Source organism: Volvox carteri (genome assembly GCF_000143455.1).
Source record: "Volvox carteri f. nagariensis unplaced genomic scaffold VOLCAscaffold_3, whole genome shotgun sequence".
NCBI classification, from domain to species: Eukaryota; Viridiplantae; Chlorophyta; class Chlorophyceae; order Chlamydomonadales; family Volvocaceae; genus Volvox; species Volvox carteri.
In genome coordinates, this window is record NW_003307546.1 from 1,704,804 (window position 1) to 1,715,613 (window position 10,810).

At 57.0% G+C, this 10,810-nt stretch overlaps 3 protein-coding genes across 3 annotated transcripts in view; 1 reads left to right on the forward strand and 2 right to left on the reverse strand.

Annotated features, from left to right (window-relative positions):
- The window catches only part of VOLCADRAFT_86716 (uncharacterized protein), a gene marked incomplete at both ends in the record, with an annotated part of 4,812 nt that extends 2,501 nt beyond the window's left edge, over positions 1-2,311 (forward strand). Inside the window, 4 exons of the mRNA XM_002946387.1 lie at positions 309-410; positions 780-904; positions 1,677-1,770; positions 2,213-2,311. Coding sequence (XP_002946433.1) covers positions 309-410; positions 780-904; positions 1,677-1,770; positions 2,213-2,311 — 420 coding nt within the window. The remainder of the gene's footprint in view (positions 1-308; positions 411-779; positions 905-1,676; positions 1,771-2,212) is intronic.
- A 2,624-nt stretch (positions 2,312-4,935) lies between these two features.
- VOLCADRAFT_103023 (uncharacterized protein) lies at positions 4,936-7,342 on the reverse strand. Its single transcript, XM_002946558.1, has 3 exons — positions 7,234-7,342; positions 6,911-6,975; positions 4,936-6,621 (listed from the first exon to the last, which is right to left on the reverse strand). The coding sequence occupies exons 1-3, from the start codon at positions 7,291-7,293 to the stop codon at positions 5,850-5,852; spliced, it is 897 nt and encodes a 298-aa protein (XP_002946604.1). The 5' UTR covers positions 7,294-7,342; the 3' UTR covers positions 4,936-5,849.
- Positions 7,343-8,498: 1,156 nt separating this feature from the next.
- Positions 8,499-10,810, reverse strand: part of VOLCADRAFT_43862 (uncharacterized protein) — a gene marked incomplete at both ends in the record, with an annotated part of 3,287 nt that continues 975 nt past the window's right edge. The window contains 4 exons of the mRNA XM_002946559.1: positions 8,499-8,642; positions 9,266-9,434; positions 10,021-10,175; positions 10,371-10,505. Of these exons, the coding sequence (XP_002946605.1) occupies positions 8,499-8,642; positions 9,266-9,434; positions 10,021-10,175; positions 10,371-10,505 (603 nt within the window). The remainder of the gene's footprint in view (positions 8,643-9,265; positions 9,435-10,020; positions 10,176-10,370; positions 10,506-10,810) is intronic.

Consider the following 10,810-nt stretch of genomic DNA (forward strand, 5'->3'; position numbering starts at 1 on the left):
CAAGACAGGTTCGTGCGTGTGCATAATGGACTGCGCCGTGAGGGGGGTTGGGGAGGGGGGTTGGGGAGGGGGTTGGGGAGGGGGGTTGGGGAGGGGGGTTGGGGAGGGGGGTTGGGGAGGGGGGTTGGGGAGGGGGGTTGGGGAGGGGGGTTGGGGAGGGGGGTTGGGGAGGGGGCTTGGGGAGGGGGGTTGGGGAGGGGGGTTGGGGAGGGGGCTTGGGGAGGGGGGTTGGGGAGGGGGGTTGCGGCGGTGGCAGACGGCTCCTCCTCGGGCCGGAGGTTGGGGTATTTCCCCCCTCTTTCTCGCAGGCTGAGAGGGCCCGCGTCCCCTTGCCACTCCGGAGTCAGGTCCGCGTGTTGTGTTCCTCTTTCCCTCCCCCCACGGGCACCACCTCCCCCGGCACTACACAGGTACGCCACTACCCCACCCCTCCGTTCCTTTCTTCACCTCCCCGCATCCGCATCCCTACTTGCGGTTTGTGGTGCGCGATGTCTGATCACTCTCTCCTCGCGTTCCGCCTGTGCAACACCACCCCACCCTCGCCAGCCCCCCATCCCTCCGTTCCCCCCCTCCCGGCCTTCCGACACCACGGGTCGAGGACTTGATCGCGTTGCACTCAGCAGCAGTTTCCGACCCAGTTGGGTCAGACCGGCAGCAGTCCGCTTCCCACTTTCTCGCATATGATTTCCCTCCCGGCCTCCCTCCCCACTCCCCTCCCGCCTCCCGGCCTCCCTCCCCCATCCCTCCCCCATCCCCCATTCCCCCCTTCCGGCCTCCAGAGCGTGGCATGTGTGTTCCCGGCGTTCAAGGAGGTGACTGAGGCCCCGGGACCCCATCTAGCGGAGATTGACGAACACACGCCCAACTCCCGGGTCTTTCGGAACTACGCTGGCCTGGTGCAAGAGTGGGTGGGGCGCGGGGTGGGCGGGGAGCGTGGCGGCGTCTGTTACTGCGTGCTGTGTTGTGTTGCATCTTGTGATGTGCGAGAATTGGAACTAAATATTAATTTTGCCCGTGAGGCAAGACAGGCCTTATGTCTGGGAACTGTAAAACCCTTTAGGGTTGTCCAACAAAAAGGGTTGTCCAAAGTCTTCCCCTCGTCATCAGGCATCAGCCCCTAAAGGCTTGTCCCCTTTAGTTCTTCATCCCCGAAGGGGAACACCCCCTAAAGTTCCCCTTTAGGGGATGAAGAACTAAAGGGGTGTTTTTCTTCGGGGAGACGAAGGGGTTCCCCTTTGGGGAAGAAAACGAAGGGGAGACGAAGGGGATGAACCAAAGTCTTCCGCTAAAGGGGAACCCCTTCTTCCCCTTCAGTTCCCCTAAAGAAGATAAACTAAAGTTCCCCTTTAGGGAAGAACCCCTTCGGTTCCGCCTTAAGGGGACGAACACTAAAGGGGACAGACAACACTTAGTCTAACCCCGAAGGGTTAATCCCCTTTAGTTCCCCTTTAGGGGATGAACAAAAAGGGTTGTACCTAATGAAAAAACAAGCAGCCTCCTCCGCCTCCTCCGGAACCAGGGGGTACTCCTCCGCGCCGCGCTGCTACCCTGCTGACCTTTGATGCTCCCTGACCGCCCCCTCGCCCTCCCTACCTGAGCTATATCTCCTCCGTATCCCTTCTCTCTCTCTCTCTCTCCCCCCCCTTTCTTCCCCGCTTCTGGGAACGGGACATCAGGGACCAGGACGAGGGCGGTGATGCCTGGGCGTTGAAGAACGGCTGGATCAGCGTCACGCCCCTCAGCCTGTTGTCGCATATGTGTGCAAAACCGGTGCGTGGGGGCCCCGGAAGGGGGGGGGGGAATGCACTGGGGATGGGTGTTTGGATATGTTCGTGTGATCGTGTTCAGGTGGTCTTGTGGGGCAATGGATTTAAGTCCCTAGGATCCAGGGTGGAGCCGCTTGCTGCTGCTAGGCTACGGCCGTGCTGCTGCTGTTGTTGTGGCTGTTGCTGCTGCTGCTGAGGCGGCGGCGGCGGCGGCGGCTGAGAATGGTACGCGACCCGAACTGCCATTCCCGCGTTTCTTATAGCCCTTTATGCATCTCTCCGCCAGTATTGCTGTTGATGTGTAAAACATATGCAGCAAAAGATGCAAGTTGAACAGTATCGTGACCGATTGACAACAAACAAAGAACTAAGGCGTTTCGTACTGTTTGTGAGGCGGCCCCCAGGTTGTGAAACCCGGCAAACTAAATTTCGTATATCCCTCGTAGGAAGCCCGGTCAGAGACGGTGGTGGGCGCGGTTTCGGAGCTGGTGTCAAGAGCGGCGGCCGAGTCGGGGCTGTCGGCAGGGGGCCTGTCCAGGCTGTGACTGGGGTTATTGCCAAATTAGGGAGGGGTCGGGTCTGCGTCAATTAGGGTCGCGTGCTTGACCTAGCACGTGAGGGCAAATGGATTAAAAAAGGACTGAGTGACTGACTGATTGACAAACTGACTGACTGACAGACGGACAGGCGAACAGGCCGAGACAAACTTTTTAGTAGACGATGGACAAACCGAATGGCGGGAGACTCACATCGATTAACTGGCTAAGCTTCATATGCCGGGCAAAGCAGGGATGACCGATCTTTTGACCCGTGGGTCGTTATCGTTATGGCCTTCGATGACTTTGTTGACTTGATTCATGCGCAGGCGCAAAACAGACTGTGTCATGGGCCTTATGTGTTTCTTTCTAATCTTCTCGGGGTGGGGGGGTCAATGGGTTTGGGATCGGTTTGGGAAGAACGAACGCCGACATCGTTAGAGAGTGTGCTGGAACGGGCCGTGTGGTGGTGGAACGGGCCGTGTGGTGGTGGAACGGGCCGTGTGGTGGTGGAACGGGCCGTGTGGTGGTGGAACGGGCCGTGTGGTGGTGGAACGGGCCGTGTGGTGGTGACTGTGTCGGCAGGGTGTGTGAATGTGAGACTGCGACAGCAAACTGAAGTTGGACTGAAGTCTGTTGGCTGCAGATGGCCATGTTGGATGATGACTGCGTGGACATGTCTTGTCTGACATCTACTACTATCTAGGGTTTGAGCTTCTGATCCTGATGAGAACAAAGCCCTGAGTATCGTACTTTGTCGTACTGATGTTTTGCCAACAGCCACAACAGGACTTAGGGTTTTCTCTGAGCAGCCCTCGCTATATTTCAAATTCGGCTTGCTGTACATTTCAGAATTGAGCAGAGGATTGCGCGTCGGTGGTGATAGCGGTGGTGGAGGGGGAAAACAACATAAACCTTAATTACCCCCTCCATGAAGTATAATTTTGGCCTGGGAGGGCCGTCGACCAACGTGCCTTGCCGTACGGTGCCGTACGCCTTTCAGCCTGCCGAACCAATATAGAAACGGGTGGTGATCCGCATCATTATCGCGTACTTCATTTCCTTAAAAAAAAGAGACCGAAACCTGGAAGTGGGGCGCTTGAGATTGAAAGGTTATCATTCCACCACATTCCCGGGTGCTCATTCCACCATTCGTGCCGCTCGTCCCCCCCGGTGTGATGTCTGCCACGCGCGCCAAGAGCTGATGCCATCTTGATTTAGCTCCTGCGAGTTGATGCTGCACGACAGTCCATAAATCTTTAAAACAGGGAAACGTATGACAGCGCAGCGAAAAGCCCTTTGTTGTCATGTCCGAACACAACCGCACTACCGGCTACTCGCTCCAATGTGTACGGCAGGCCATGTGTACGACAATTACCTCCAAGGGGCCTCCGGGGGTCGCAGGCGGTTAGGGTTAGAGGCCGACAAGACCTGCTGTAAGAGCTGTACGGAAACCCGTTTCCTCATTCTTCGATGGGATTGGTTTTCCCTCTTTGATGAGATTGCTTACCGAGTGGATAGGGACATTCCAATTCCGCAGTATCGCTAAAGGGCTGATGCTCCAATGAATCTGTTGCACCTAGGCGGTGCGCTAGACGACCGCTCAGAGCATACCAACTGATGGTTGAAGCTGGATCGGGCGATGTAACTGCCAACGCGGGCACCCGCTGGCATCATCACGCTCTGGCAGCGAGTCTGGAAGCGCGAATCGGTGCGGTGCTGCCCGGGGGGTAGCTCGCCCTGGGTGTCACCCTCACCCTCACCCTCACCCTCACCCTCACCCTCACCCTCACCCTCACCCTCACCCTCACCCTCACCCTCACCCTCACCCTCACCCTCACCCTCACCCTCACCCTCACCCTAGTCGGACATTACATTGAAGTCCGACATTACGTAGACACTGATGACCACGCGAATTGCACTTAATATGGCGCGCCCGTTCGTCATGAAGGCTGCGTAACTCTCCAGGCTGTCCGGTGGCACTACGGAACAGACGGCAGGGCCCACCGCCGCAGCGGGGTTAGTGTCGCGTACATCGACCATGATCCCACAGTCATATGAGCGTTCGCCAAGTGCTGCAAAAACCCATTTAGGTCCTTTGTCCGCGCGCGGAATATAGCAGGCCATATCATGGTGGCGGGATACGGGATGTTTACGGCGATGGACGCAGTAAAGGCTAAAATGCCTCCTCAAGTTCTACTAACTATTTTAAATGTTAACATGAATGGATTGCAGAAGTATAGACATGCTTTGGAAACTTTGCGAAGTGCGCTTGCAGTCTGGGCTAAACTGACACCTGCTCAAGTCAACAACATTAATATTCCGCAACACTCGGCATTTCCTGATTTGAAGCATCACCCAACTAGATCCCTCCTTTCGACAAGGGTAATTGTTTGATAGAAGAGTCTGTACGTTATGAGCAGTCCTATGCTGTGTTCTAGTAACCGTTAACTAACTGTAACGGCATGTCTAACAAGTTCGGAAATCATGTAATTCATGGGAACTCCGCTCTTATTGAGCTGTGGTATGATCTTGTTTTGGGCAGGACAGTATTAACAGTTCATCCTGCTGTTCAGCTTTGTGTCTGCAGATCACGTTCGTACATTTCGAAAGCATGAGAAAAGGTAAGAAATATATGATCAGCGTCAGTTGTAAGTTACACTTCGTTTTATCTGCACCACATTACAGCGAGCGTCAAGGCGCCAAGACAAATCTTGGCTGCCAACCGAAAACCCACAGAACCATATCTACCAAAAAAAGAAACAGCCGTAGACATTGTCCAGACACCATTTATGAAGCGCGAATCAGCTGTATCAAAAACAAGGTGTCCATTTCGCGTCGGTGGTCGGCTCCCCGAATAACCACAATACAAAACTGTTACCTAATTCTTCAGCGCTCTGGAAGCAATGCCGCCATGCCCCGCTCCTGTCGCTGAAGGGAACAAACAAGCACCTGCCACTAACAAAAACTGCGCTCGAGCTCAGCAAAATCCGGAACCGGAGCTGCGAGCAGGGCCAAAACATCGAACTCAAATCGCTCTTCTCGTCATGCACACCGTGCCCGATTTTCCAACTCATCACCCGCTTCCCGAATCCCTGCCAGCCAATGTCACAGTGGATCAAAAGCTCGGTATAACCAAAAACAAAACACCGAACTAAGAGGCGTGCGCCGGCAGAGATGTGCAAAAACCCCAGCCCAGCCCCTCTCTCGACCACTATAGTCACATGGGCAGAAGTTCAGACGCATCGCCATTTACCCGACAAAACACTCAGCGGACCCCAACAAAAAAGGGTCAAGCCTTAGCGCCTGGGTAAACTTCAGACGACTCAATCCGGGCTTCCCGTAAACTCCTCGTCCCTCTCTCCTTACCGCCCAGCATCCAGGCTCACACGCGCGTGTCAGAAGGGATGTCCTGCCATCACCCTCCGCCACAAACCTCGCGCACTACCACACCTCCGAACTTCAAAACATCACGCCAGGCGATCTGGGTCATCGCGCCATCGAGCAGGTGTTCCAAGGACTCGCGCTCTCGTGCGGCCCGAGCTCCTTAGAGCTGGCGGCGCCAGTCAGCCGGCAGAGTGGTGCGCTTGATCTCAATCTTGGCCTTGCCGGTCCAGGGGTTGGTGCCGGCCTTGGCGGCGGCGGAGGAGCTCTCGTTGGCGGGGGCAGGGGACTCGGTGCGCCAGCTGGCGGAGGAGGAGCGAGCCGGGGCTGGGGCGGCAGCCGGGGCTGGGGCAGAGCTGCTGCTGCTGCTGCCACCGCGCAGGCTCTCGAGCTCCTGCTTCCAGTTAGCGGGCAGAGAAGAGCGAGTCGGGGTCACGGCCTTCTTGGGGCTACGAGATGGGGCCGAGGCAGCGGCAGGCGCGGCGGCGGCGGCAGGCGCTGAGGCAGCCGAAGAAGAGCCGCCGCGCAGGCTCTCAAGCTCCTGCTTCCAGTTGGCCGGCAGGGAGGAACGAGTGGGAGTAACGGCCTTCTTGGGGCTTGAGCTCGAGCGGGCGGGGGCGGGGGCGGCGGCAGCCGGCGAGGAAGAGGAGGAGCCGCGCAGGCTCTCGAGCTCCTGCTTCCAGTTGGCCGGCAGGCTGGTGCGGGTCGGGGTCACTGGCTTCTTGGTGCTACGAGATGGGGTGGAGGCGGCGGCGGGGGCAGCGGAGGACTCAGAGCGCCAGCTGGCGGAAGAGGAGCGCGCCGGAGCCGGGGCCGGAGCCGGGGCAGCAGCAGCGCCGTTGCCGTTGCCGTTGCGCAGGCTCTCGAGCTCCTGGCGCCAGTTAGCAGGCAGCACGGAGCGAGTCGGGCTGACACGGTTGGAAGATGAGGCACGGCTGCAAAACAATTGGGGAAGACGGATAGGGGCACAGAAACTCAGCCAAAGCGTCGCAAGATGTTGAGGTGGCTATTTCGTCACACCTAGTATTTATGACAGCGATGAAAGATGAAATAATAAGAAGCAGATATATATGATAATAAAATACATAAAGACTGGAGAGATCTCCATTTACTTCCGGCGTGGAGAGCGTTGCTTAAGTAGCTGAGATCGTTGCCCGGCGTCCTAGGGAGAAGGGCTAGATCCATTCGACCTACAAAATCTATTAGCAACTAATTAGTTCTTACCCAGCAGGCTGAGCAGTGACGGTGGCAGACTCGCGCCAGCTACCGCGAGCGACGACCTTCACAGACTGCAAGCAAGAGATAAGGGCGGGGCAACTTGGCGTCAGACCCACGACCAAGGCAAGAATCATTCATGAAAACATGAATAGATATGTGTACGTAGTGAAGTGACATGGAGGCCACTCGCAAGCCAACCTGTAACGTCGGCGGATGCCCCAATACACTGACCCATTTCTAACCTAGCCATTGAGCAATCAACATTTGCAAGATTATATTAAATGCACATGTAAGAGTGAAAGGATCGGTAGGAGAGCGTCTCTGCGCACCTGGCTGCGGGCGACGGCCACACGAGGGGCAGCACCAACGCGCATCGTCGACATGGCCATCTTGTTATAAGGAGATTACAATGAACGACGAATGCGGTGCAGCTCAAAATGTGAATGATGCTTGGACATTGGGGCCACCTTTGTTTTATCCAAAAGAGTACGGACGTGGTAGGGTTGGGGTACGGCAGGTCTCTCAACCAGACATGGTAGCTCGTCCAGTTGGAGAATTTATGCATGGAGCGCATGTGTATTTAATTTTCCTATGCTATATGGATACGTTAGCTATTTGGAAGATTTACTGCTGCAAGTTCGAGTTGTACTTTGCACACGTCAGTTCCACGCTCACATGTTTAACATCGTTGGCTTTGCCATACATGTTTTTACATTTACGCCTTTCTTTAGGATTTGCTTCATGGTGCATGCATGCATGCAAGCCCTTTTCGTTACACATAGGTACAGCGATATCCCTCCGCGCTTCTCGTTGTGGTAAAGCATAAGAAGAACAGGACTAGGTCTTGAAGACAATGCATCTATAAAAAAATGGTTCGGCAGTAGAGATACTCAACTGTTATGCTTGCGCGCCTCCTCTACATAGTCATGGACAGCAGAGATTTATGCCTGCTAACGATGTTGTATGCCTAATTGATGGAATTGCCGAAATTAAGAGCAGGAACTTGGCCCATGCAAAGCTGAGGCCCGAAGGCTTTGGGTGGGCGCTGAGGACAACATAGCAAATTTGTGCTGGCCTCTTGCAATTTCCCAAGCACATAGCACATTCCTTTGTGCTCATTGTTCGACTATATCGAGCTTTCTAACTTTCTAAGCTTTCTAAGCTTTCTAACACTTCCAGGGTCGCCAACATACGGTTGCAGGAAAGCTCGTCAGCTGTCCGCGCTCTTCATCCAGAGAAAACCCGGTTAAATCCTAAACCGCAAAGCAATGGCCCCGCCAAGTCGCTATCCCATGATTCAAGATCCAAGATAGACGAGCACACACCAACCGCCTGCCTGTCGAGGCACCTTCCACGCAACACCCTTTGCAACACACCAAAACTATAAACTATTTCCTTCCAGCTAAACTGAACATTAGCCCCAGCAGCATCAGTTGCAGTGGCAGTACGGACGCACGGACACGTCTGTAGACAAACGCTGCCATGGACAGCCGCACCAGCCGCCTCCTCCCAACGCCCAACGCCCAACCACCACTAGCCAGCCTCTTCACCCTAACAGCTCCTCTTCCGCCAGCTTCCCCGCCCTTCGAGCGCTCTGTCGCGACTGCCGGCGGTGGCGACGAGGATCCAGTCGGATCTCCTGCCTCTCTCCCCCCCCACGGACGCTCTTCGTCTTCGTCACACCCTCACGTTCCGCCTTGCCGCGCTGAAGCTGCCGTACGTCGCATGACTCCCGCATCTGTGGTATTGGGTGGCGGACACATTGTGCGCGTGTGTGTATATGTATGTGTATGTGTGTGGGCGCGAGAGGGAGAGATGGAGAGATGGACATAGAGAGTGTGTGTGTATATGTGCTGATAGGACGACTGCGCCGCCAGTAGGAAATGGCAACCCTGGAGCGACTCCAGGGAGCGACCCTGGAGCGACTCCTTCCCGTGCACCACACATACATACATACATAGCCTGACTTCTGCTCCCGGAGGTTCCGGGTTCAAATCCGCCTGCCGACCTCTGAATTGGGAGGTGGCTCCCCGTCTTGTGAACGGTGTAGGACGTGATTATATCAACTTGCGAGCTGACCAGGAACTAAGTTGAGGCGCAGTTGATCCGCTAGATTTGGTTGGATGCTGGTGGTGAGTTGCTGAACCCAACGAATACATTCTGAAATCGGATGGGGTGACGGATTAGGGTGCCCCTATCGCAGGGGAGAGCAGGGAACTGCCTCCAAGGGAAAGGGGGCCGCTGGTGAAGCTATACCCCCCTGTAACAACATCATGAATACGTACATGTACACATATACACATTTCCTAGCCCCATCCACGCACACGCACACAGCCTCTCCCCGGCCCCGAACCCCCCTACCTTGATCTCCTGGAGGAACCGCCGGTAGTGCGGGTACCTGGCCAGCCCCGCCGCGCCCACCGAGCAGCCGGGCTCAGAAAGGTGGAGGCAGTCAGCGAAGCGGCACGGCGAGGCGGCGGTGAGGGCGAGCAGCTCGGGGAAGTAGCGGGACAAGTCCGTGGAGGATAGGCTGGAGGACCGGGGAGGGGGGAGGGGGGAGGGAGGGAGGGAGGGAGCGGGGGGGAGGGGGGAGGGAGGGAGGGGGGAGGGAGGGGGGAGGGAGGGGGGAGGGAGGGGGGAGAGGGGAGGGGGGAGGGAGGAGGTATGAGGGGTGTGAGGAAGACGGGCTCGTGGGGGGGGAAGACTGACGCAGTTTGTACAACCAAAGAAGCTGGCAAAGGTGGCAAGAGTGAGTACGATAGTGTCCGTACTGCCGATGTACGGCAGGTAAGAAGCAGAGAGATTGGAGCGGGGAAGGGAGACCGCGGGGGGTTCTCCGAATACCCGCGCTGTACAACCGGGCAGCTCAGGATGCCGTGGGGAATGGTATACATGCCGTACGTAGACCGTAGAGATTTACGAGCTAAATGGGTTCGTCCGTGTACTCACAATACATTCGTACATATCTACTCATGTCGTACATCCTTCGTACGCCAACCTCAACCATTCCTCCCTATCCGTGGCTGAGTAGTTTGAATACACACACACACATATGCACAAGCTTCCCGCCACCCGCGTTTCCCCCCTGCCCCGCCCCGAAACCACACCACACTCACTCCTCCAGGGCGGGCTGTCCGAATCCCGGCGTGTCGGCCAACCAGCCTCCCCCAGCCAGCTGCAACAAAGTCACCGAAGTGGTGGTGTGCATACCACGGCCAATCTTGGAAACGGAACCGACAGCCAGAAACCCTAAACCCCCCTCCCCCCCCTCCTCGTGCCGGCCCTCCTCCCCCTCCGCCCCACCCATCCCAGCCGCTTGAGCTCCACGCCCGGTGGTCGCCTCATCCTCAGTACCGTAATCCGAGTCGCCGCGTAGCGTATTCACGTTGCTGCCATTCCCATATACAACATGTACAGCGGTCGCCGGCAGCTGCAGCGTGTTGACCTCCGCAGCCGCCGGCGCTACTGCTGCCGCCGCTGTCGCCGGTGTCCCCGTGGCTGCGTCTATCCTTTGTTCCGGTCTGTGTCTCCCAAGTCGCAGGAAGTTGATGAGGGAGGACTTGCCTGCCCCGGAGGGACCCGCAACCACGGAGATGCGGCCCTGGGGGGTGGGGTGGGAGGGGGGGGGTTGGGGGGGGGAAGGCGGGGTGGGAGGGGGGGAAAGACGAACTACGTGAACGAGTGAAGCTGCTGCCAAGGAAAGAGTGTGCAAGAAGATGAACTGACAGAAAGGCGATCTTGAAGGCGGCGACCTCGGGGGGAAGGGGGGGGAAGGGGGGAGTAGAGAGCCGGGCTCGGCGGCCACCCGCGGATCAGGAACGGATCAGCCTTACAAGGGAGGGGGAGGGGGAGGGGGGGAAGGGGGGATCTGGTTCCAGTTCTGCTGCCCCTCCCCCTCCCCCGCCC